The 27,340-nt window shown below is 42.9% G+C and overlaps 1 protein-coding gene across 6 annotated transcripts in view; it reads left to right on the forward strand.

Annotated features, from left to right (window-relative positions):
* HMBOX1 (homeobox containing 1) overlaps positions 1-27,117 on the forward strand; it is a 193,564-nt gene extending 166,447 nt beyond the window's left edge. Inside the window, exons 7-11 of one of the 6 annotated variants that reach the window (XM_004775150.3) lie at positions 7,763-7,845; positions 9,715-9,810; positions 10,842-10,936; positions 11,177-11,248; positions 12,898-27,117. In XM_004775150.3, the coding sequence (XP_004775207.1) occupies positions 7,763-7,845; positions 9,715-9,810; positions 10,842-10,936; positions 11,177-11,248; positions 12,898-13,035 (484 nt within the window). In that variant the 3' untranslated portion in view covers positions 13,036-27,117. The remainder of the gene's footprint in view (positions 1-7,762; positions 7,846-9,714; positions 9,811-10,841; positions 10,937-11,176; positions 11,249-12,897) is intronic. The other 5 variants (XM_004775151.3, XM_004775152.3, XM_004775153.3 and 2 more) reach the window with 5 other exon arrangements.
* Positions 27,118-27,340: the final 223 nt, after the last annotated feature.

A 27,340-nucleotide genomic window follows, 5' to 3' on the forward strand; every position in this document is an offset into this window, starting at 1 on the left:
TAGTATCATCTTGATTCTTATGATTACATCTGCAAAGACCCTATTTCCAAATATCACTTTCTGAGGTTCTGGGCCAACATGAATTTTTGGGTAACACTATTCAACTCACTACACCCAGCAATTTCCTTAGCAAGCAGTAGTAGAAAGAGAATCAACTCAGAAATCCAAAATCTTGGCTCTGGTCCTAGCTAGATCTGTTAACTTTGGGGAAACTTGTCATCTATAAGCTTGTCACTGGCTCCATTTCTCAAATGAGGATGTTGATCGTGAATAATCTTTCAGGGTCCCTCATTGTCCTAAAATCTACATAAAATAGTGAAGAATCATATGTATAGCTAATATCTAGCTCTACTCCTCTTGTTTTTCTCTGGTCCCTGATAGTTTCTCAGGGGTACTTTAAGGTCTGATTAGTGTCAGAAGGACTTTGACATCTTTGGATAAAATACAGAATATCATTATACTGGTTTGTATGTGAATGTGAACTAAAGGGGTTCCTTATTTCTTAGGCCTTCGAGGATTAACAAGATATTTGTTGCACTTGGAGGTTTCCCCATTTCTTTCATCTCAGCTTTCACTCTGTTGTTTAAAAACAAAAATAAGAAAATTTAAATTTTTTTCGTGCCAAAAATCATTTAATACATACATGACCTCAAGTAGGAGACAGGACAGTTGGGTTCCCAAGTGCTCCAGTTTCATGTTATTCTCTTTCCTGTGTACTGTCCCATAATTTTACTTAGTGATAAAGAAATGCACACTAGATTATAGATAGTGGGCAATGTCTGACAGTCCTGAAACCTTATTTTGAATTACTAAAATGGTGAGGCTTAAATATCTCTTCAGGAGATGTGCACATAAAGGCACAGAAGGAAAAAAAAAAATCATTTACATGCCATTATCTCTTGCTTAAAGAGTTAGTCCTCATCTTTTCTATATGCTCACCAAGACACAAAAGGAGGCATTTTCTGGCTGCAATTTTTATAGACTTCAGTGTTATTGAAATGAAAGTGCTTCAAGGACATTTCCATTTTGTTACTAGCTTATGGTTTCTCATCTCATGTAAATTATTTTGCCACTTTTCATTTTAATTCTTTGCTGTCATTGTCTGGCAAAACGATCATTTGATTTCTCTCTGGGAAGATATTCACTGATTACTCAGCTGACAATGTCCTTTGTCTATAAAAGTGTAGTGCCCTTAGGATTTATTTTTTTACTTTTTTATTACTACCTGTAGATTTCTGTTTACATTTCTTTCCTTTTTTTGTCTTGGAAAATGTCTAGGGCTATAAAATATTCTTATATGGAACAGAACTATGTTTTGAACTCCAGAGTTCCAGTTTGGAAACAGATCTCTTTTAGTCTTAGAGCCAAGTTCTCCTATAATTTGTCCACCTGGTAACAATAGAAATATCTATTTCTTTGACATTATCTAAAGGTTAAAATGCTTAAAGGTGAATAATAAATAGTGTGTACTATTCCTAAGGCTTTTTTGGGGGGGGTGGGTATAGGGATAGAGAGGCACCTAAACCCAGGAGGTGAAGCTGTCTTGAATTATTACCATTCTGAAATGTCTCTTGAATTTTACCTTTCCTCTCTTGCCTCAGCCTACTACAGACCTCTGCTCAGCTATTGCCACACTACCTAACTGGCTTCTGCCTCTAGTAACACCAGAGATACTTTCCTACATAAATAAGTCTGATCATATAATACCCCTACTTAAAAACCTTCATTCCTAGTTGCATAAAAAGTTAACTGCAAATTCTGTCATACCCTTTAAAATCTGGACCCCGTGGATTTTTTTTTTTCAGTTTTGTGCGCAACTGCCCCAGCTTATGTACAATATATTCCAGCCACACTGAACTCCTCCTATTCTCAAGAACATTCTAAGCTCTTTCATAACTCCCTTTCTTTGTATATGTTGCTTCCTCTACTTTGTAGTAATTCCCTCTACCCACCCTCTCTGCTCTCTCTTCAAGATCCTGTACAAACGTTGGTTCCTTTCTGCTCCCACATACTATATTCATACCATTAATACAGTCCATTCTATGATATTTTATAATATGTTTCATTACATACATACATCCCCCAGTGACACTGGGAAGCTTTGTCTGATTCATCTTTGTCACCATTTAGCCAATTGCCTGGTATAAATTAGAACTTAACATTTTTTCATTGGCTAAATGATTATTTCCAAAATCAAAAAGTCATTAGACCAATTTCCCAACTTCATTGATAGTCTATTGGTTATATATAGCTCAGAAATAAACACTATGCTAATGTAATTGTATTCAGCTCTATCTTAGTCTAAAGCCTCCGAGTGTGCCTGGAGAAGATAGTGTACAATGTGGTGAGATCTCAGCTGGCTTTCTCCTGAAAGATACCCATGGTTTCACTAAAAGCCTTAACTGCAACCACCGTTTTCTATGTTTTCACTTCTCTTTCCTTCTTCCATCATTTATTCCCTCATATATTTATTGATTCAACCATCTATTGATCAAACAGTTGCTTATTGAATGTCTGTTATATGCCAAGCAGATTCTTTGGGCTCAGATAGGTTCGCTTGTGAGTAAGTAGGTAGAAATTATAGTTAACCACCTTTGATGCTAGCTTTTTTTCTGAGCAATTAACATGCTCTCTTTCACAGAGCACATATGAAAAGGGATTTTGACACTAATTCAGATTAGTCAGTAATATGATGTGGTTGCAGGGTGACTATATAGTTTATTATCTAAAGTGGGATACTTTGGGAAAGTGAATTTGTTAATAATCTGAAATAACAGCACTCTCTCAGGCAAACCAAGATCACCTCTATAACCCCCTGATAGTCTAATCAGATTGCATTACCAGTTGCCTTGTTTTTCAAGCACATCTTAGGTTTTGATGCCTTTGTATCATTGTCTTTACTGTTAACTTTGCCCTTTCCTCTCCAGTACTGGAGTCTGTGCATCCCTCAGAATCCTGCCTAATTCAGTGAGCTTTCCCAGATCAGCCTCATCTGTGGAAATATCTCTCTTTTGAATTTATTAAGTTTATCATTTATATCCTTAATTAGCAGCTTGGTATATTCTGGTTTGTCTGTTATGTTACTGTTTTGACTGTTGTTTTGACTCCTTCTACAGCTTAACTTTTTTTATATATTCCTCCTCAGCTGAACCACATGTTCTTAAGATCAGGGCTTATATTTGAACTTCTATCTACTCCGCAAGTATACTCATTTAACATTTTTGCTGAAAATTTTATTTCCTGGCCTACTTTTGTCTTTCCTAAAAACTCTTCCTCTTTATGTTGGTGTTGTGTATCTGTTCCCACTTGGGCTGGGGAGGTTTTAAGAGCTTTGCAGTGAATATTTTTAATTATTACATCTTAAACTTAAATGATGAAACTTAAAATAAAAAGATGAAAGTGGTGGACTCAGTAGTCCAGTGTACACACCTCCAGCTGTAGTAGTGCATTTTACTGAAATTTTACGCTTTGAATAATCCTACATTTCTTAATTATGAAAATAATAAGTCCTAACAGAGAAGAAAGGATTAATTGTCAGGCTTAGAGATATAGAAGTGTAGTGAATTCTTATATTCCTTGATTTGGAAGGAGATACTGATTTATTTTTATGCTGATCATCTGTATTTTATATAACTGTATCCTAAAAATATACAGTAAAAATGATTTTTAAGACTTCTTAACTCATTAAGTTATACGTACAGCAAATAACTGCAAATTCTAACTTAACTTCTCAAAATATTGTGACTTTATCCTACTAATCATTAGAATAGCAGTCACAATCCTAGTATTTTCTAGCTGATCCAAATACACTTTACAAACATATATTGTTTATGGAGTATTAATCATTAAACTAGTGTTTAATTGTTTCAGTGTTTACCCAAAGTTTTTATTAAAAATTTATAAAAATAGCATATATTCATTTCAGAAACTCAACAGAGAAATACATAAAACAGACTGTGAAAACTGATCTCAGTTATCACCAGTACTTCCCTGTCTCCCATCCAGCCCCATTATTCTTGCTGTCAAGAGACAGGCATTTCTTTAGTGTGTATGTTTTGAGACCTTCTTAAAATAACTCTATATCCCTGACTTTCAGCACTCCATGTACAGTGGTATTTATTTCTTTTGGAGACCCTTACACTGGGTTGGTGGACACTTGGTTCATCATTATTGACTTGTCAGCACTGCCATCAGTGGGGATGCATATAAGGAAGCATGAATCAGACTTGTATCTGAGGTAGCTTTCAGCATAGTAGGGGAGAGATGTACACAGTGATAACTATAATACAAGGTGAAAAAAAATGTGAGAGAGGAACAGATTGAGTGCTGTGGGATTCATGGGATTGATATTTACCTTTGGCCAAGAGCTGAGACTCAACCTATATCCTGAAGATTTAGGTTGGAGGGAGGCAAGAAGCAGATCTACTGGCAGGAGAAAGGCACAGAGATAGCAGGAGTTTACAAGGCTATTCCATTTTCCTAGACTGTAGCATGCATATGTGGTAGTAGCCGCAGAAAAGGAAGCAAAGGTAGTTTAGAGGAGAACTCCGAACCCCTCTATAATAAACTTTAAAAATTTCCAACAGGATAGTGCCCATGACTAGAGATGTACACTAGGGATATTAAGCAGACATTAGAAGGGGTGAATGGGGTGTCAGTCACTGGCTTTGCAGTAATTTGGAAGAAGAGTTGCTATAATGAGGTATATAGTGGCCCTAGAGCTGCTGTTGAAATAGGACCTGGAGGTCTTAACAATACCCATGTTCTATCAGATCTGAAAAGGCCTTAATTTTAAGACACACCTTGATTTTATGTACCAGTGATGGGGGACCAAAAACAAACAAACAAACAAACAAACAAAAAACACTGCCAGTTAATTTTCAGACACCACCAATTATAAGATAATCTTGATTTTAGGGATTATAATAATTAATGTACATCATAAAATCTGTGAAATAGCATCATTGCATAGGTACAGGGAAGAGATGGGACATGCAAGAAAGACAGGAAAGAGCTGAGAAAACAAAGGAGGGAGGATGAGATCAGAGATACAAGTGGAGAAGTAGACCTTGGAGGGGAGAGTGTATCTTCCTCCAGCTGGAGATGAAAAGGTGAACAATGACTCAGAAGTTGAGAGGTTGAGAAGCTAAAAACATCACACAAACTTACATCAAATAACCTCCCTCTTGGTAGAAGAGGAGGCAAGGTCATCTGTAAAAAGAATGACTGGTGGGTTTGAGCACTTGGGACCTAAGAGTGAAAAGGTTTCAGGTAAGTGGGACATGAAAAATGGAGTATTAAAAACAGTTAGAAAAAAGTTCCCATCCGAAATGAGGGCCTGGTTAAGGCTGAAAACCACAGGCTTAGAAAGAAACCAATTGGCCCTATTTTATGACTTTGTCCAGGAACACTGGGAGAGAAGGATGGAAGAGAACATGTGGAAGGTGCTTTCTGCAGGGTAGGAGACTGGCCGGACAGGCAATGTGGAAGGACAGAGAAGCTAAATAAGTTTCTCCTAAGGAATGTTGTTGATTTGGCTTGCCTTGAAGTTCGGGCTAAAAAATGAAAGGTGAGGCCGGAAAAATAGATAAACAGATGTTTTATAAGTTGGAGGGGGAGCGTTTTAAAAGGATTCTAGATTATAAAGAAGGTAAAGGAAAAATTATTCTGAAGAGGAGGAGTAGTAAGGAGAAAGTTGAGTGGGGGGATTTCAGAATTAAGATCATGGAGGTAGAAGTTAGAAGGTTGAGTCTTGAAGATGTGTAATCTTTCTAAAACACAAATGGGTGTACACCTATCTCGAAGGGGCTTGAAAACCTCTGTTTCACCATGATGTCTTTACTACTGGCAAGAACCCGCAAGCTCTTCACAAGCCGGCTCCATCCTGCTTTTCCAAGCTAGTATCTCATTTCTTCCTGTGAACACCATATTCCAACCACTCTTCTCTGTGGTCAGAAGCCTCAAGGCTTCTATCTACCGTTGGCTTTTGCACATGCTATTCCCTTATATGAAATGCTGTTCCTCCTCTTCTTTGCCTTGCAAACTCCTGCCTATCTTTAAGAACTAACTCAAGAGGGCACTTCCTCTGTCACATCCTTCTGGGACCCTGCAAACAACACTGAGCACACTTTCATCTGTGCTCCAGCAGTGCTCTCTTCAGACATCTTAACGAATTTTACCACAAGCATGTTGATTTGTATGTGTGTCTCCAGTATATTGTAAACTCCTTAAACTCAGAAACTATCGAATCCTCTTTACCCACAGAGCAAATGTATAATGTTAGGTACTTAATATCTGCTTTTGTTGTCTTTGTGGAACTTTAAATAAATGTGGTAATCCGGTCCTTCTCCAGTATTAACGTGCATTCAAATCACCTGGAAATCTTGTAAAATTCAGATTCTGATTCAGTCTTGAGGTGGGATCTGTGGTTCTACCTTTCTAACAAGCCTCCAGTTGATGCCGGTGTTGCAGGCTCGTGAAACTAATTGAGAACGTCTTTGCCCAAGTGAACAGCACAGGTGGAGTAAAGGGCAGTAGGAATGTGGAAGCGGAGCAGTTGTGGGGATAGTCCGTTGGGAAAATGCTCAATATGAACACTAGAGCCCTAAAGATGACAGAAAATCATGTAGGAAGAGATGCTTAAAGCGTGGAGTCAAGCAGGAGGCCACTGTGGAGGATGGTAGTTGACAGGCCTGGTATGATCTGGTTCTAGGACTTAACAGTTCAGCAGAGGAAAGGCTTCCCAGGGACGGGAGCTGCTCTGTCAAAGGATGTGCTCCATGGAGATGGGGGAGGGGTTGTAGGCAGTGGGGGCTGGGGTGGTGGCATCAGGAGTTTGGGGTTTGGGGTTTCACAGGAAGGTGATATCATAGGTCTGATAATGCTGAGGAGCAATTCTGTAAACCTAATTTCTTGTAAGTACTATTATTGCATAGAATATGTGCTTTTTTTAACATGTGGAAAAAAGCAAAAATATTTACATCTCCTCCCACTAATCCCCTTCCCCAACATTGACGTAATTGATTTTTACAGCCTGTTGTGTACTCTTCCAGCTTTTATTCATGCAAATTTATGTGCACATAGGAATTTTTCAAATTCCATAATGGCATTTTCCATGCACATTATTCTGCAGACTGTTTTTCTGCCTTAGGAATGCTGTAAACATCCTTCCAGGTCAATGGATAGAGCTCTAACTTCTTTTTTTCCTAGTCATTTTTAAATAGCCGTGTATAAATATAGATGTCCCATAGTTTGTTCTACCATTCTCCCATTGATGCACAATTTGGTCATTTAGAATTTTTGCCACTACAAAATATGACAGACACAAAAAAGTCCTGTTGTTACCAGTGTCTCAGTAATAGAACTCCATGATTTCAACCACCCATATGTGTATCACAAGCAACTTTTGTATCAAGGACATCTTTCAGTGAAGCAAAGCAGTAACTAGGACTGCACTAATATAGTAGCCACTGGTCACATTTAGTGATTTAAATTTAAATTTGCTAAAATTAAATAAAAAATTCACTTCCTCAGTCACATCAGCGTCATTTCAGCTGTTCAGCAGCCGCCTGTAAGCAGTGGCTCCCCTCTCGGAGAGTAAAGGCCAGACCATTTCATCCTCACAGAGAATTCCACTGGACACCCTGGACCAGACGCTAATGTTACATCATAAAGAAGAAGATATTTTTCAGTGGGCTAGTGTTTTAATGAGAGCACATTCTTTAAAATACAAACTTTGTGTCTTAATTGGTTGCCCCTGCAGTTACTTCAATGAGAATCAATATCCAGATGAAGCTAAGAGAGAAGAAATTGCCAACGCTTGCAACGCCGTCATACAGAAGCCAGGTAAGGTGGCAGGCTGCCGCTTTCCTCCGTGGCGGTCATCTCCGCTTCAGAGCGTCATCTGTAACGGGAAATCTTCTTTTACTCATCCCAGCTGGGTGCCATTAGCTCCGTCCTCACTACCTTCCTGTCCAGTCACTGCCATGTCTTGCTCAAGCAGCACTTCTTAGGGATGCAATTACAGTACTCCAGATCAAACATTCATAGGGAAGGTTCCCAGGGAGTATCCCTGCTTAAAGATGTGAGACCTTGAAATTATATTTTTTAAGACCGTATAGATTTCTTCCTCCAAAAATATGGCATAACTGTGTCGATTCCAAAATAATTTTCAAGTTTGGAATATTTAAGCAAGGCTTGTAAATGAAAAGATTTAGATTTTTTTTAAAGAGAATTTTATTTATTTATTTTTTATTTATTTTCAGCATAACAGTATTCATTGTTTTTGCACCACACCCAGTGTGCCATGCAATCTGTGCCCTCTCTAATACCCACCACCTGGTACCCCAACCTCCCACCCCCCGCCATTTAAAACCCCTCAGATTGTTTTTCAGAGTCTCATGGTTCACTTCCCCTTCCATTAGATTTTTTTAAACAAGTTTTATAATTCTGTACTCTTGTTTAAAGAAAGAATTCTTATTAGAGTTGGCTTCTTTCTCCTTCCCACATTGGGATGACTTCTGCACACACCTGGGAAAACCTTAGGCTAGTTCCATTCCGAAGTCCTAATGTTCTTAATGCAAGTCAGCCAAGCCACTAAAACACACATATGACTTTTCTTCCATGTGTTAAAATATTATTCCACACTTCACGGTTTTTATTACCAGAAATCATTCTCAGTTAAGATGATCAATTGATCTTCATTTGGACAGTTAATTTGATTGGCTTAAAGCATCTGATAAAACATTGATACAAAAAGTATCAATGTTTTATCATAATTAAACTGTGGTTTATTCCCCCTTACCCAGAAGCCAGACTTCTAGCAATCTAGACCCTCCAGACACACCTCCAATGGCACCTAGACCCTTACTTCTTACTTTACAGCAGCCCAAGTCCCACGCTTGAGGCTGTGCAGGAACTCAGAAGCTTCCTGGAAAACAGTTCGCCCTGTATCATCAACACTTCAACCTGTTTTCTGGCTTCTCCACCCACTGTGGATTAAAAGCTAAAACAGAAAAAGGCCAGTGGAGGAAGGAAAGGAGCAGATGGGCCCTTGTTGGCCAGCATGGTGCTAATCTGTAAGAAGTCACATTTGACAGCAAGGAAGATAATGAATCTAAAATGCAATCTGAATTGGGCTATGCATTCTAGCATAGTTATAATAATGGATGTCGGAGTGACCTTTAGTCCTCAAGAAAACATGGGTGACAGTTGTTTCCGGCTATCTACAGTCTGTAAAACCGCCTGAAACAATTTATATAAGGCCTTAAGGATGTTAAGTAACAACAGGAAACAGTTTAAAAGGGCCTTAAAGTTGTAAGTAAACCTGAGCTACCTGAAAACTTGATGAAGCCTAACATACTCATCTATAATGATGCTAATTAAATGAAGCCTCCACAGCCTATCCTATGACCTTTGAACCCTGGCAGCCTGTCTTTGTAGAATTCATTAATTTTGTATATAGTACTAGAATTCTTTAGTGTTATGTGGCTTTCTGAAATATTTTATGTTCCTGCTATTTTTGTATTTCTTTATTTTTTATTCATTCAATAATAGTTTAAGTGTATACACAATACTGAACAACAGCAACAACAAGAAAGCCTATATCTGTATTGGCAGTAAATGCAATCAAAAGAACTTTTCAAAAAGAAAAGTATTATTTCTTAAACTGGTCTCAGCTGCAGACTATCTGAATTTTATTGCATGTATTCACAGGCAAAAAACTGTCTGATCTGGAACGAGTTACCTCCCTGAAAGTATATAATTGGTTTGCTAACAGACGGAAGGAGATCAAGAGGAGAGCCAATATTGGTAATGTATCAGAGAGGCTGCTTTCCCTTTTGAAGCAGTCATGGACATTGTATTTGCTTTGAGAGCACCTTCAGTTAGAACTGCAGGTCTTAATGATGCTAACTTTTAAGCCTAACAAGAATTGTCCTTATGTTTTTCTTTGTGTTTTGAAGAACTAATATTAATTAGCACTGTCTGTATTATACTAATAATATCATTGTTCCTAATAGTCTAGAATCTAGAATTAGACATGGCCCCTGACTGCATGACTCCTGTGCCACATATTAAAGCTACTGGCTAAGGTATTGAGCCCTGAGCTTCTTTGTTGTTACTGGGCCGTGACTTAGATATTAAGAAACATGTGCTTAATAAAATTGGAATGAAAGAGTCTTAAGAGGGAACAGAGCAAAACACAGATTTTTTTTTTTAAAGATTTTACTTATTTGAGAGAGAGAGAGTGAGAGAGAGAAAGCACCAGAGAGGAGAGGGTCAGAGGGAGGAGCAGGCTCCCTGCGGATCAGGGAGCCCAATATGTGGGACTTGATCCCAGAACTCCAGGATCATGACCTGATCCGAAGGCAGATGTTTAACCAGTCGAGCCACCTAGGTGCCCCAAAACAAGGATTTTTAAAAAGAGCATTTAAGAAATATGAATTGATGAGATCAGTGTGGGGAATTGGTTTTGAGCTTCTAAAATTGTATTTCATTTCTAAATTTAATTTCGTCTCCATCAATACAATTCTCAAACACTTTACAGAACCCTGAGACAAGAGGGCTGTTGAATTAGTTGGTAAGTATTTAGGAAGCACCTAACAGTCAAACCACTGACATGTGGCTCTCATAGCAGCGGGGGCTCCAGAATGACAGACGTGTTCCTCCCCTGGCCTGGATGCAGTTGAATTCTGTCCATCTGCAATTTAAAAGAAAACATACCGGAATCTAGGTTCTTGCTTAATGACATCCTTATTTCCTCAGCACAAAGATTAATTCAGTGTTCAAGCTGTTCCAATAATGTAACAGATAATTTAGGGATCTATTTGCTTTTTTCGAAGAAGCAGCAATCCTGGAGAGTCATGGGATAGATGTACAGAGTCCAGGAGGCCATTCCAACAGTGATGATGTTGACGGGAATGACTACTCAGAGCAGGTGAGCAGCAGAGAGCAGAGCTTCTTGGTTACAGAGCGGGTGGGACAGTATGACAAGTCAATTCTGTGGGTGCGTTTTGTACGGGGTGGGGAAGAGGAGACAATCCAATGTCCCTCCGCTCTGCTCATGTGTATAGTTAGATTTTCATGTAATTTGAAAGGAATGTGGTAAAATTCAGTTGTCCTGTTAAATTTGTGAGAAACTGTTATTCACCCACATGGATTTATTGTCATACAACAGGATACTTGGCAAGTACGCAATGGGGAGGAGGAGGAGGGAAGAAGTTCAGAGGGAGGCAGAGAAGCAGAGAAGGTAGAAGAAGAGAGGAGGATCTGATCCAAACAAGCAAGTTACACCATCTACCACACACACACTCAATGTTTGAGAAATACTAGGGGCTACTGGGTAGCTGTAATCCATGCCTAAACATGTCCCGACGCAGCACACAGTGGAAGGTCCCACCCACCACGGTCCCATTGCAGCGAGAACCCTCATGCCCAGATGAGTGGTTCTTCCAGAGTCTCTGGCACATTGACACACACATCCTGTCATAAATGCATGTCTTCTCACCTCACCCTGATTTAGTCTTCATTGCTTGGGGGGGGGAAATATATTTAATTGTAGCCACTGGATGGAATAATTCAGTCACCAAGAATGTGGGAATTTCCCCCCACATATCTCTGGACAGATTTCATTAAAATTGCCATAGGATTTAAAATTCATTTCTGTTTGGAATATGAAAAGGACGTATGATCTCTTCTGGATCCCAGCAGGGAAACTCTTGTTCTTTCCTATGGTATATAAACATCTCTTCCTGGCCCCTCAGTCAGCTCTTAAAAGTAGTCTGCCATGTTCTTCCCTCTGCCAGCCATTTCACAGCCTCTCCTTACCAGCTTGAGCGCCGACGCTGCAGGAGTGCATGCAGCCCCCTTTTAAACTGTGAAAATGGGAGTGAAACAACGATGCCCATAATTCCCAGGAGTTATCTTTTCTCTTTTTTAGGACTCTAAATCATAGCTCCACATTTTACTCAAGAAAATGTTCTGTCTTTCTAATCAGGAACATTCCTGTTATTTTTTCAATCTACCCATGTAATGTAGGTGGATTATTTCCACCGTTTTTTTCCACATGCCCTAAGGGCAGCATATCCCATGATTTTTTTTTTTTTCCCCCAAAAGGGGCTTACCCTTCCCAAAGCTCTTTGATGCAGAGTTCCCCTGAAGATGTGACAGGTGAGAAATTTACCCATTATTTGTAACACCATCTTCAGGGCCTGACAAACATCCTGCAATGCCAGTTTCCTTCACAGCTTTTTGTGTAACACATTTAGCTGTGCGCCGAAGGAGAACTTCACACTCCCTTGCCACTTGCCCGGCATAGCAGCCTTGTAGCAGGAGAGCACCACACACTGTCTCCCGTAGCCATTTCCGGCTAGTATACTTTTATCCTGCTGCAATTGAGAGGTTTTTGGTTTTTTGTTCTTTTATAAAATGCGTTTTTACCCATTAGATGTTGGTGTCTGTAGTTTAGTCTAGTTTTCTCAGTTCAGTAGAGAAGAACAATGAGGTCTGAATCCGTTTGTAAGAGTACCAGTCCAGAATTGAGTAGCTCACTAGTTAGGGCTTCAATGACTAGTGCTATGTCTGTTGCAAACTAGACTGTTCAGATTTGATTAGCCTCACCAGCAGTCTTTCTGATAGAAGGAATCGAGTTCTCAGCAAGGAAGAAAATATTTTGGTGCTTTTTATTTGTTGAATCCTAAAAATGGCAATTGAAGGCCTGACCTATTTCCATTCAGTGTCTACTTAAATACATTTCACCTCTACTGTGTCATGAGCCCCTCCCCCACTGTTTCCTCCCACGAATGTTCTGCCTCCCCTTGCCCACAGCATGCCTTTCTGTGAGTTGGAGCATTTTGCCAATCCACTAGTAACATTTCTTTCTTATTTCTGCACGTCTAGGATGACAGCACTAGCCATAGTGACCACCAAGACCCCATCTCATTAGCTGTGGAAATGGCAGCAGTCAACCACACTATCTTGGCATTGGCCCGACAAGGAGCCAACGAAATCAAGACAGAGGCCCTGGATGACGACTGATCAGGGAGGGTTGAACAGGAGAAGTTAACTTAGTTTAGACGTAGCACCTTAGCAGACTTTCCTCGGTCCTTAACATGTGTTCTTACAGTATAACTTGCAGTTTCTTGTATGTCAGTTAGCCGTTAGGGTCTTGTTCTGTGAAGATGGCATGGTGCCCTCAGCCTTTGCATATACTCTCTCAGTATTAATTCCCAGTAAATTATAACCAACCAACCAACCAAACTTCCCTCTCCCAGCCCCTGAGGCTAGAAAACCTTGCTGCTCTGTCTTAGCATTCCAAGAAAGTGCTTCCAGGTATTTAGATAGCCCTCGGTTCTCCACTATTAGGCTACGTGTAAGACCTTGGGTACCTTTAGATTCCTGTTACACTAGTCTGTACCCTTTTCCTTCCCCAAGACTGATAGGATGCAAGCTGAGGTTGTGTGGCCCAGGATTGACAGATACCATTTGGGGAGTATCCGCAGAGTAAAAGGAACACTAGCATTCCCACTCAGCGTGGGAATCACTGATTTCCAGCTGCAATAAGCCGTGCCTCATAATAGTCACACTGTGGCTAGATTATACTTCTTTGGGTGCTGTGCTAAGAATGTCCATGGAAAAACTTGATCTCAAATTTTGGTTGATGTTAACATGCCTGACACAGACATCCTTTCCTCTCACAAGCTGTGTGACTTAGTAGATAAAATACTGCCTTCTGCCTTTGGGACCATGATTCAGACAAACAAAAAGATAAAAAACAAAAGTCATTTAAAAAAAAAAAACAAACAAACCCAGCTTGAGAGCATTGGAAAAAAACACGAGCTGAATGTCTAATGGATGTTAAGTCCAGTTCTCAAAACCACTGTACGTTGCGTGGCACAGGTGTGTGCCTGCGTGGAAGAGTGCTGGAGGCCATCATGGACGCTGCTCTGCCTCCTGTCTGTGTCCCCTTTCCCTGCTACCAAAAAAAGTCTTTCAAGGATGGAGCTAAGGTCACAAATGAGTGAATGAACTTCCAGTCTTTGTATCCATTAACTGAAGCCCCCTCAATACGAGAGGTTGATAGAAGACTTTAGAGCGGGATTATGCTGGCTGACTATCAAAAATGCAAATACTTTCCTAAATAGGAGCAGAAAAAAGCAGGGGACAGTTGCCACTTACGCGGTGGGTCTTCTTCGATACAACGTGATGTGACTGCTTTGGTGTTCTCTTTACTCTGTCCTTGTAGAGGTGTGAAAAGCTATATTGCTACAGGCAATTTATTTAATAATTGGAAGCCATATTGATAATGGATGTGGTAATATTTGTAAAGTTTAATCTACTTTAAGCGGCAGTAACTAATGGAATTTTTTTCCTTGATCACATATGTAGCACTTTTGTTACTTTTTAAAGATATTTATATTTGATAAATCTTTTTTTCATTTTGAGAACTCAAAATACCAAACAGTGAACTTGCGTTATAAAGTCACCCTGTGATCACCTTGTCATCTAGTAGCAAAATGATGAACTATTCATGCATCAAAGAAAATTACATCTGCTGGCCTTGTATGAAAATGATCTCTTGGCATCCTGATTAAATGACACACTGTCACTGTGGGGAAGAGGAGACCGCCTTCGATGTAGCGGCTGAGGGTGCGTCTGAAGGAGGCAGCCTGCTGTATATTTTCTGCCTCATTCCATCTCCTTTCTGCGCACGGTAAAGCCTTGTTTAAAGGGGGATGTGGGGCTGGCTGTTAACCAGGACTTCTGTCTTGTCGTCCATTACCTGAGAACGATCTCTAAGGTGGAAGAAAGGTGCCATTTCCTTACCTCCTCACCTCTCCTCCCCTATCGGCCTAAAACCACTGAGAGAGAGACTGACTGACTTCTTTGTTTTTCCCTTTCTCGTTAGTGAAATAGTAAATATCCACAAGTTTTTAGCTGGTCTGTCTCCATTTAAGGCACGTGCTGACAAGGTCTTCTCCGTATCCGTTCATTCTGCTTGGGCCAGTGTGCGGAGGCCTTTGAGAGGGCATGAAGATGCTGCCTTATATGGGTCTGTGACTTTTAGGAGCTTTGGGCAGGGACCGGGCCTGCTCTTGGTTGTGGATTTCGGGCAGAAAATGTATATGCTTCTTCCAAGAACTGAAGTAAAATGGGGTAGTCTTTTCTGTTTTACCGTATTACTTGAACCAACAAATTGAAGAGTAGCATTTGTTATTCTCAGGAATGATCCCCCTGCTCATTTTCTTTCTTGGTGTGTTTGACATTTTATTTCAATTAGGAGATTATGTTATCTTTCTTTCCTTTTATATTACGTAGAAGAAATATAACATATTGTATCTTTCCATTTCGGTGGAATTTTGTCTGCTTATTCTCGGTTGACTCAGAAAGAAAAGAAGAGAGAAGACTATACTGTCTGACAAGCCACATCCATGATTTATTGTAAGGAGATTATTATAATTGATAGCTTCTTTATGATGGGATTGCTGGTATCATTTGTTCTTGCTGGTCTTTTTAAAGAAACAGACTCAAACTGTTAAGACAGCTGCAGTTTCTAAAGAAATACAGTGATTGCCAGAGAAGAGCTAAAAGGTTTCATTGTTTTAAGGCCTTAAGAAAGAAAAAAAAGCTTCAGTGAATAAAGGAGAGTCAGTATCTATGAAAGCAGTACTGAGCCCTATCTGGCGACCTGGAAAAAGTGGAAGAACGTGTCTACCAATGCAGGATAGCCTTATCCTGGGTTCAGTAGGAACAGGAGGAAGGAAGCTTTCATCCAGAATTCGTCTTTCAATTGAAGAAGATGGCTGGCCTGCTCTGAAGACCCACTGCCTTACATATAAGTTTTGCTTTTTCACCAAGAGTGAAAATGTAGGTCTTTGGGGCCTAGATTTAAATCTACCGTGGTTGATTTGTTTTTGCTTTGGGGTCTGTTTTGTTTTGTTTTGTTTTGTTTTGTTTTTTGACACCAGGTTGAATTTTGTCTTGTCCAGGCTACCTTAGTTCTTAAATGGCATATAGAGTTGCCACTGTCTGATTTGTAATATCTTTGGCTAGTGAATTTATTTTCTTAAGCTTTTTCAGGTTTGGTGATATTTAAATAGAAACCCTAAACTGCGCTCTTACTGAAGGGGAAAGAGCCAGGCTCTTAAAAAAATCGCGTTCTGTGCTTTTTGGTTGTTGTATCCCTCTTCTCTTACTCCATACTGTACTTCCCTCGGGCCCCAGAGGACTGTTTCAGGACTGCTCTTTCCTCATGAGGAAGACCGAAGGGGTGAGGAGGATGGGGAACCTTGTCGGCAGTTCCTGTAACTTGTCTGTTACTATTTTTAAAAGACACTTTTGTTGAATTACTGTAGTCACATGGGTAAGCTTCCTACTCCTCTTACAACACAGCCTTACAAAGGGACCTTCGAAAGATGGACCATCCTAGTGAGACTCCTGCCTTCTGTTGATGACCCTAACGCAAGATGAAGGCCAGGGAGGGCAGTACAGTACACTCTTAGCTGATACCTTCTGGTACCGTCAGTACCAAATAGACATTTTGGTTTATTTCAGGTTTATTTCAGCAAAGCTTGTAATTAATTGTTGAGTACGCCTTACGGCAGTTTTCTTCACAGTCTCAATCCTTTAAAGTGGTTGATAGTTATCTAGGGAATCTGTCCACTTATCTAGGGCATCTCTCCAGTTCCCGTACCCTGTCCTTGGGTGGGACAGCCCCAGCCCCCATTCTCCTGTTATTCCTTCACAGGAAGAAAGTTCCTGAATAGGAAGACCCCTTTAAGGTACCTTTCACTCTGGCTTAGTAGAGGTGACCCCCTAAAGAGATGTGAGTGAGGAAGCAGTTCATCACCATTAGAAGTGTGCAAATCCAGTATCCCAGTTCCTGGTAGATTAGGATGGCAGGCAGTCCGGTGACCAGCAGTACCACTGTTGGGGCCAGATATCCACCATATATTTTTTACCTCAAAGGGGACAACTCATGAAGAGCTCATTCATACACTTGTTTCAGTTCTCCCTGTTTGGCCTTTGTCTTCACAAACTTTGCTCCTGGATTCCAAACAGAGGCACCAGGTGTAAATAGACTCATTTCTTCAGGAATCTCCAGTGGCTTTGTCTCCTCCTGTGAACAGTTCCTCCTCCATTTGCCTCTTGGTTTCCAATACTAAGGCCTCATCTTGAGCTGACATCTGTGCTCGGATTTCATGTTCCACAGTAGGCAGAGTAGGTGGGTGTGGTCCTCTCTTCACACAAACACTCCGTCCTGTCTTGCAGGCCATCCTTTTGACCAGCTACATATTCTACTGACCAGCTGCATTATCTCTGCCCATAACAGTGGAAATAATCCCTTCTTCATATACAATCCTCCCACCCCTGTCCTAAAAATGTGAACTTCAAGTCCTTACTCTCTTGGTCTTAAGAAGGGTTTGGGTAGAAGCAGTCTTCCCATTTAAGTTGTGGCTCTGCCTTTTAAAATTGCTTTTTTGTCTTTTCTTGTTCAGAGAACAACTGGAGTATTTTCTCCCCAATGAGTCTCAACAGATTCTTAGGCAATAATTTTTCTTGTTATTGATGATCTTGTGCTAAGTAGCACTCTACACTGAATAGTCCTGACCTTTCACGTTGTGTGTTGGTTTTCTGTGTTAATCTCCGTCCGTGATTTAAATCTTAGGTCAGAGTGGTGATAGGTTTTGTCATTTTGTTGTTGTGATTATTAGTAATGTTTTACTACTGTATTCATTGGGGCTGCATTGAGACCAGCCAAATCCATTTATAGCTTTACTGAGCCGGATTTGTTTGTCAGGATTTCCCAAGCGGAAGTTGGGCGCACTGACCAGCTCTGCTGGTGGCGTCTGTGTGGGAGGATAGGGACGAAGTGCGGGGATGCACTGGGGCAGGGGTGGGAATTACACATTGAAAACATTCCTTTTTGTGTGCTCTCTAAATAGCAAGGATGTTTACTCAGGATTCAGGGATCAGTTGTCAGCCATACTGCATTTGGCTAACTGAGCTGCATGCCCTGGAAACCCTCTTCCTGTTTCTTAATTTCCGGATTGCCTACTTTACATTACTTCATTTCACCCAAGTTTTCCAGTTTGAAGATACTGCACCATAATGAGAACATGAGGTTTTCCCAGGGAGGCAACTATGAGTGGCCGGGTCATCCTATGAAGATTTCCCTGACCGTAGCCTATTGTCAGAGGCCCTTTTTTTCCAGCACCACCGTCTCCTTCATTATATGCTCTTTTCAAAAGATGACTATCACTTAAGAGGAAAGATTTCTTTACCACTCTCAGGAGAACTACCCTACTGGGGTGGTGGGAAAGGCTTTTTAACTGCATCGGACCTACAGATCCCTTTCTGATTACAAAAACTCCTCTCACAAACCTGGTTATGTTCAGAAAAGCTGTTCTTAATTCTCTTTACTTATAAGCTAAAAATGATAAGCTCCTGCTTTTGCCGTCTTAGAGGACCCATCAGTGGTTGACTCACTCTGAAGTGCAACTTTGTTCCTACTGATGGATGTTCAAAAGCTGGAAGTTCATAAACTATGAGGTGTCTACATCAGTTTCATTATTCTTTCTTGGCAGAGATGAGAAGCAGCAGCAAAGAGAAAGCTAACGATCTGAGAAGTCCGGTTTCCTATAACATTAGTTTTCCTTTGTAATTAAGAGGGAAGTAGATATGGTGGAGAAGAGAAGGAAACTCTGGCCACACCAAAAGATCTTATATCCTGTTCTTACCGTCACCGAGGACCTTGAGGATATAGTAGACGCCATGTGTAACAAATGTGCAGATCACTGGACTTTTTTCTTTATACCATGCTTCACGTGACACCTGGGGCCAAGCAGTGAGTAGAACTAAATCGATTGCATTCACGTGAAGTCCGACTTGCAGTGTACACCACTGACCACTAACCGCCACATTCCACGTTAGCTCCTTAGCCAGCGCAGCGCCCTAACAGCAAACAAGGAAGCATCTGCAGGAGGCTTTGCCTTGCTTTCCTGACGTCCTTTTTACTTGGCAAGTTTGGGGATTGAGTTGGACAGCAGTACTGTGCCCTCCTGTGGGTGTCTGAGCCCCACGGTGTGGTGGCATGGGGCAGCTGTTGAGTGTGACTGGTCGCTAAGGCTGACCTGAAGAGGGCGTATGCTCATAGCTCGGCTCCCAGTTCGGACATCTCCGGGTGCCACTCCCCTAACTCCATTTGCATTTTCTCTTTTAATGAACGTGGCTCTGTACATCCATAATTAACTCTCAAATTCACATTGGTGTGCTGTGATCAAATGAAGGTTTGCCTGAATCCTTTCAAATTGTAACCATGGTAATTGAGGGGGGTGGCACAGAATGAATATATAAAAATATAATGACAATTGTTCTGAATGACTGAGTGTCCTCCTGACATGTAATTAGCTGTTTTAGCAAGATGTAGATTGGCATGGTCATAATTAAAAGGATTTCTGTCCTTTATGTGATTGGAAATGGCAGATCTCCCATTCCCTGTTCCCTTTTAGCACTAATGCTCCCAAGAACATTTGGAACAGCAACTCAGTAAACTAAAATAATGACATGGTGTTCGTGTCCTCTCCTTAGTGAAAGAGAAGGATTTGGAGTTATTTCAGCTTCAAAATGGAAGCCTTTGCTGTTGCTCCCCATTTGACTTCTACATGATTTGAAACCTCTTTGTCTCACGTCCAGTTTCAAACTGCTTCACCTTTGGCAGAAACTCCAGTCAGAATCCCAAACTGACAAGGCCCCTGACAAGGCCGCCGCGACTCTGTCTGACTTGCTAGCCCACTAGCGTGCAGTGCAGCCTAACTTGCGGATATTCACTGCTTAATGGGCTCCCTAGGGCTTTAATTCTTTCCCTGGTTACTTGGTGTTTCCTTTGTCACCATCAGAAAGTATCAGATGGAAATTTACACATTTTCCTCATTGGATCCTAGGATGTTCGGCCAGCATGACACAAACACATGTGAACACATATGGGCTGTAAACGGTTCTGTGGCGTAATTGGAGTACTGATCGGCAGCGTCCTGAGGTTACTGGGCATACATGTGTTCCCCCACACAGCTCTCACATGGCAGCCACCAACTTCCTCGTACTGGCAGCCTTTTCTTAGCCAGGGTTTTCTCCATTATTCTGCCAAGACGGTGGGATTGTCTCCCTAGCCCTTGCAAGTCCATGTTCTTTTTCTCTCCTTCTACTTCTCTTCCTTTCTCTGCATACACCTCGTCCCACCCACTGACATTGGGTGGCCTGGACGCCTTCCACAGTCTCCTGCCCCAGATGTCTGCTCTTTTCCCCGCTGAGACCTCCCACTGGACCGGAGCTGCTTTGTCTTTATCTAGCCTTTCCCTAGAATGTGCTTTTGGCTCTTTTTCCATCACTTGCAGAAGTCTTCATTCAGTTATATCAAGAGTCAGTCTATGCAAAACCAGCAGCCAGCATCGTACCAAGTGCTTCATTCCCATGTGGCTCCTGGCTATGATCACGAGCCTGGCCCACTGAACCCTCCAGCATTGGTTAGTAACCACTGAGAAAATGTGGCTCTTGCTTTTGTTCGTATTTTGCTGCTTAGCCTCATACAAACCTTTTCCCTGGTCCACAGCTCAGAAGGGATCCCAACCAAACGCTAAAGTGTTTAGTTTGATGAAAATGCTGAGGTAGGCTGCTTCTCCATAACTGTTCTCTCCCCCTGTCCACAATCTGTCTGTCTGTCTGTCTGTCTCTCTCACACACACACATACACACACACAATTTGGGAAAAGACTGCCTTGGGGTCTTTTATTCGTGTTCCCCTCAAAAATACCTCCAAATATATAGTAGTTGGGCTAAATCAGGAAAAATGCCATTAAAAGTTCTTATTCAGTGCTTCTCTTCCTAGATGATCTTAAAGGGACTTTCAGCCCCACCCAACATGCCTACCTTCAAGACACATTTGCTGTCTTTGAGACTTTTCTGTGGGATCCTGTCAGTCTTCTGACAGTTGGAATGATCGTGGATTTATGACCCCAAAGAGCAGAGTATCTCATCCCTTATTTTCCCAGCTGCTGAAAGATAACTATCTCCATTACAATTGAGAATCTGTCTTAAGATTTGCAATTCTGAGAACCGACTAGATGAGTATAATTCTGTGATTTGTGAGACCTGCATTAAAACAGCCAGCAGAACATTCTGATTACCTGCTTACATTCAAAGAAAATAGAATTATCACTGCAGTTAAAACCTTCTAACACAATCTACTGTTTGAGGGATCAAAGTATTAGATGCGCTGCTTAAGGAATGGCTCTACTAAGAAAGAACCAGAGTTGGCAAGACATCTCCCTCCCCAGGTGTTTCCAGAGGCCACTTCAGTGATTCAAAACACCCTCCACCATAAATGCCGGTACCACCAGCAGTCCCCACTAAAAAGAAAAACGAAACCAGAAAAGAAAGCCAACTCACCAAGATCCGTGAAAACGGAGGTAGGACTTAGCCTTGAAATACGTATTTTGAGGAAGAGAATACCCGGAGTTGCTCTTACAAGAAAACAGAGTAAAGACGTTGTTCTAAATCATGATGCGACAAGAGACAAACATTCAGACCTCCTGAAGTATTCAGAGCTCATGATAATAGCAGCTGACATTTACTGAGCATGTACCGTGTGCCCAGCACTGTGCTGAGTGGTCTGTCTCATTTATTCTTGAGGATTCACAGACCCCACACTGAGTGGTACCACCTTAATGGAGAAGAGTGAAATCTCCAGTTGCTTCTTTCATCTTCGTAGGATGTTCATTGGAGAATGGACCAGAGAGTCTGCCTGGCATTGCCCTGAGTGAAATCACTGCATTTAATCTGTTTTGTTTTCTCAACGACCACACTGGATAATTCTCACCAGCCCCCTCTCCCAATGCTATCATCTCTCCCTGCCCTTCATTCCCTCTGACCCTGAACTGGTGCTACCATGATGGTCTAGACACTAGAGCACCCCTTTCTCTTGGCCTTTCTCCTTGTTTAGTGACGGTGATGGAAATACAGTGACCTCAGGGAGGCTCTGCAGCTATAATGTGAAACCTCTTGTTTCAGGCATCCTGTCTCCAGAAGGCAAATGTGAGGTCCTGCCTTTTTGTGGAGAAGAAACAGTACAGCTATCTCATCTGTGTCTTGTGGAGAAGTCGAATTTACTAGCACTCCTTGGGTGTAGTTCCAGTTAGTTGAGGCAGAGGATATTAAAAATCTCACACACTTCCTGTTTTCTCTCTGTTTAGCTCTTCAAGCATCTTCATAATGCCTGTTACCTTTAGGCATCCTGCTTCTGCACAGAAGTGTTTAGCTCAGCCATTCCAACTCATTCTGCTGTCATGTCCATCACAGTCATGAGAGGCAGTGGTGGGGCTGAGCCAGTAGGAAGTTCTGGGACTCTGGTATTCGTGTCTGCCCTGCATGGAGACAAGTACAGATTTGGGCTCAGCATAAGAACTTTCTCATAACCACAGCCTGGCACAGGGCCGAGCCACCTCGGAGTTCAGGTGGCAGCTCAGTGACTACTGTCAGGGGCATGGGCTCCAAGCTGACCTGAGGATGGGACTGAAATGCCATGTTTCTCTCCCCGTCGCTTCTCTGACACTTTTCCTCTTGCAAATAAGCGGTTCTCAGGAACTGACTGTCCCTCTCTCTTCTCATCCACTCTCTCATGTCCTAGACATTCTTGAAGCCCAAGAGAGTGGAGTCCGCCCTGGAGGAGAGCCCCCCATTGGCGTGGCCCCGTGAGTGGATCCACCAAGTTGACACCTTGGGATTGGGGTCCCCAGTAATAGGTACTTTGTTTCATTAGCTGGCCCATGGGGTTTTTTGGTTATCTATTCCCCACCAAAAAACAAACAAACAGCAAAACAAAAACAAAACAAAACAGAACCCCCACCCCGATGTGAAGAACAAGGTATGCGTGCCTTCCATGTAGTTTTTGATCCAGGTGTGGCATCTCTGGTGGCAGCTGGGTGCCACTGAAATTTTGGAATGGAGACATTAACTCCGTCCTGGGAAAGAGCACATGACTCTTAACCAAGCAGTATACGTGGGAGAGATGAGTCACCAGATTTGTGTTGCCTTGTCCAGTTTCCCATCACTTCCAGGTCAAGCCAAAATTTCAGCCTTGTTTTCTGGCTTCCTTTAAGCCCAGAAACCACTCCCCTTTTGTTGCTTTACTGGAACTAAGAGCCCAGCATAAACTTAGGAGGGTCGTTTTTCCACTTCATCATTCATTGAAGCTATTAAACTGGAAAGAAAACGACATTAGTGCTGTATTAGTGTAAACAGCAGCCACTCCAGTGATATTACATTGAACTCTTTTGTTTTTATGCCAGATTCATAGGCGGGGTAGGCAGTGCGGACATTAGTGGAGTGGATTGAACAAAGGTGAGAGCTCTGCCACAGGCTCCTTGCAAGAGCATTATTATTAGTGATTTGCCTTGAAAACCACATTTCTGTATGTTAGAGTCAGTGAGCCCCTTAATCCTGCATCTCTGAAAATGGGCACCACGAAACCAAAACCAAAGTTCTTGGGGGCAGGGGTGGGGGGTAGGGAGCTTCTACCTTCGAGCGTCAGCATCTCTGGCAAGGCTTTTCTTTACTGCTCACTGGTTTTGCCAGAACACTCTTTTCAGAAAGGGCCTTTTCTTTTCCTCGTAGTTTTCCTCACACAGATAACAGAAAGCAGGCCCATGCAGTCTTGTGGCCATGAGTCTAGAGCAGGCCGTCCCGACTTCCCACACACCTGCTCTCCCCCATCCATTCGCCCTGGTCTGCAGAAACAAAAGAGCAGAGCCCTGCCAGCCCGGCCCTGGTTCTTCAGACTCACCCAGGCTGCAAGGGGGGGCGCTCCCCTGCCAGAAGATAGCGAGAACATCCTCGTTGCCTCCTGAAAGAGCCCACAGCCTTCTCTGATTCCCCTTGGGCTCCCCTCCTTCCCTTCCACGGCCATAGTCACCGTTGGGTATGCGGGACCTTCCAAGAATACATTTCTAGTTACGTTTTTTAAGTGCCTAAGCAAGTTACAGACCTCTGGAACCTGCCAGAGAGTCAGCCTGTGCCCTGCCCCCACCCCTTCCCCACCCTGCACTTAGCCCCCAGGGACGGGGGCAGATAGCTGCCCCTCTCCAGGGTCCCCGGCGTTCTGCAGGCAGAACAACTGCTAGGGCAAGCTGGTGGGCAGGGCGACATCATCAGTGCCCCCGCAGGCTGGCTTGTCACTCTTTCCTGTGCTGCTTTTTAGGGATGTCTCTGTTGGTGGGCTTCCCAGTCTTGGCTCATCGAGAATGTTCAGGAGCCCGCTCTTCGAGGTCTACAGCTCCCAAGTGGGGAAGATAGGGGAGAGCAACACAGCCACAGAGCAGAATTCAGTCTGTCTTTGTCCTCAGCTGGAAAATGCACCCAGATCCAAGAGAGCAAAGAGTCAGATAATCACAGTTAAAAACACCATGATTCATTTGCCATCATTAATCACTGGAACCCTGGCTGCCTCTCCCTGTCCTCACACTAGATTTGAGGGATCAGGGCGTCTGCTCACAAGGGCTCAGAAGGGCCATCATTGCTGGGGGTGAAGCAAGATCAGAGGTGCATCTTTGAAAATGTGAGTTATTTGTTTGCTTCTTTTTTAAAGTAATTGAAGTCTGACCTAAATTCGGGGCCTTTATTACGTGGTGGGTGTAGGACGGATTATTTTGTGACTGCACTCTTCACATCACGGCACTAAGCAGCGCTCAGATGATTTGCTGGTGCATTAGAAAGTTTTTGCAAAATGGACAAATCCATACCCAGGCACTTTATTTTCATTAATAATCCAGCGTTTTTGTTCAGACAATGTAATAACCCAAACGGTGGGCATTCACATTTAACAGGTATGGGCAGATTTGCCAGAGGAAGTCTTTGGATTTGAATAGAGAAGGGAGGCGGGTTGATGAAAGTGATCCCAGTGGGAGACCACTGCATTGGTGGTGACCAGAGGGAGCTGCTGCTGAGGGCGGCAGCCAGCCCGGGATGGGGCCGCGATCTGTTGTTCCGACCCGCAGCCGCTGGTGTGGGCAGCGCCCCCAAGCGCTGGTCAGTTGCCCCAGACGTGCGTCCAGGGGGGGCCGCAGGGGCGCGGGGAGCCGGCCGTGCGCTGCGGCGCCGGGTTGAAGAGGCCCGCTTGCTTCTCCATTAACTGGAACCGAAAGCTCCGGCACCCGCCGAGTGCTGGGGGCTCATCCCCGTTGCAGAACCACGTGCAGCTCTGTCTGCCTGTTCGTGGTGGGGGTGGGAGCGAGCTGGCACAGCAGGTTATAAAATGGAAAGTGGGTTTGACAGTCGTAATCTGATCAGATACCATGGACCAGATGCCTTGGGACCGCCTGAAAGTCTTTAGCGTCCACCAAATACTCGAGTATCTGCGACGGGCTGTGTGGGGTCCCTACCAGATGGGTATGGGGGCAGAGCGCCCCCTTCCCTGCCTTGGCCGTCGTGTGTCTTAGTCTTTGTGTTTCCCTTTGGCGTCTCCTGGTCTCTGTCCCCCATCTTGTGCACCATGTGTCCCTGAGGGGAGTCGCACCTGTGTCTGAGTCTGCTGTAAGGTGTTCAGTCTACCTCAAGGGGTCATCATGGTCAACTCTGTCCCATAGCAATCCTCTGACATCGCCACACACACTGGAATGTATATCTGCCCCTGGCCCTGCCTTCCCTGTCGGTAACCTCCTGACCCCATCTTTCCTGTAATCACCACAAACTCCTAGTGCAAATTGGATGCTGCTTTAAATGTGAAAACAATTGTTCAAAAGCTATAAAACCTGAATGAAAGCTAAAGCTGAATTTATAAGCCTTGTTGCATATGAGCCAAAAGTGCAAAAAGCTCTATATAATGAACTAACCTGCCACTCGTATAAATATAAATATATATAAATATATTAAAATCAGACTGTTCTACAAAATTGTGTATTTGTATTTTTGTGTACGTACAATTTTCTGCTAAGCAGAAGGAGGATGTAGTATAGGATGCTGTGAGAAGAGATTTGGTTTAATCCTATTTCTTTGTTACTTATTTTTGTTAACATCAGATGCCTGTCTTTGTCTTCTATGTGTATGACACTGTTTGGAAAGTTGCAGTATCTCTCTTCCTTAGGTCCAGAGTCCAACAGAGAATGAAATCTGGGGTTTAGAGAGTTGTCCAGGCCACCAAACATGGAGAAGTGGACAGAACTTGGCCCTCTCCTGCCCAGGGGCTGCTTGCGGTCCTGAGGCAGCAGTGAGGCAGGGCACGGCCTCTGGGAAGCTGAATCTCACTTCTAGAAAGCAACTTCCAAAACAAAGGACTGTCAGATCTCTCTAACATAAGACTCCACCGGGTCCCTCAGGGAGAGGTGCAGGACCTCTCAGTTCTGGGCAGACTTCTGGCCCAGAAAGGAGCAGGGGGCTCTGCCCAGCTCGCTGGCTGTCCCTGGGCTCTGTGTCCCTCTTCCGAGTAGTTGCTGCCTTTTTCAGACCAGGTTACCAAAATGCCTCCCCTCTGCCGAGCTGCTGACGCTTCATCACCCAGACCTCCAGCCCCAGTTCCCTGGAGCATCTCGGAACCCACTTTCCCGGTGCTAACACACAAGAGGGGGGTAAAGTGGTTGCCAGTAATGGCCAGAAACCAACCATCTGAGAGGCCAGGCTGGAAGACAAGCTCTGTGCGCCAGGGCAGTCGCCTTTCCCCCGGGGGAAGCGTTGGGCACCCCGGGCCTGGGCCCCACCCCTGCTGCCCACCCACCTCTCAACCCCAAGGCAGTCCCTCTTGGCGTGAACCTTGTCTAGGGAGAGCGATACTGCACCTTCACCTGTGGGACTCATATTTATAACAATGTGTAATGACTGTAGCAAAAAGCCCTTGTTTCTAGATGTAAATGGTCAAAGAAACAAGTGCTCTATTGTATTGATTAAAAATAGTTCAAATGAGTCCTGTATCATTGTATCTCCTATTCTGGATTAGTGCCTTTTGGACAGTAGACTGTTCTGTAATTAAAATGTAGTATACTGCTTTTTTGTACAGTTTTGTTTTAATAAAACTTTTTTTTAATTTGTGTTTATTTTAGTATTGTACCTATTAGAGAATAAAACGTATAACTGAACAAAGACTGGCCGGATTTCTTTGGGTAAGGAGGGTCACCTGGGAAGCGCCTCGACACTCACATAGAGAGGGGCAGCCGCGTTCTGTTTCAGACATCGGTGCCTTTGCTTTAAAAAGCAATTGGTGCGCCCGGAGACCCAAGGATGCCTGGCAGAAGCCAAACACTGCCTGGTGAGAGGGAATGCCACCTGCTCACAAAAGGCCCCGAGTCCATCTATCCACCTCCTC

The sequence above is a fragment of the Mustela putorius genome, unplaced genomic scaffold (genome assembly GCF_011764305.1).
Source record: "Mustela putorius furo isolate JIRA1106 unplaced genomic scaffold, ASM1176430v1.1 tig00000242_pilon_pilon_pilon, whole genome shotgun sequence".
NCBI lineage: Eukaryota > Metazoa > Chordata > Mammalia > Carnivora > Mustelidae > Mustela > Mustela putorius.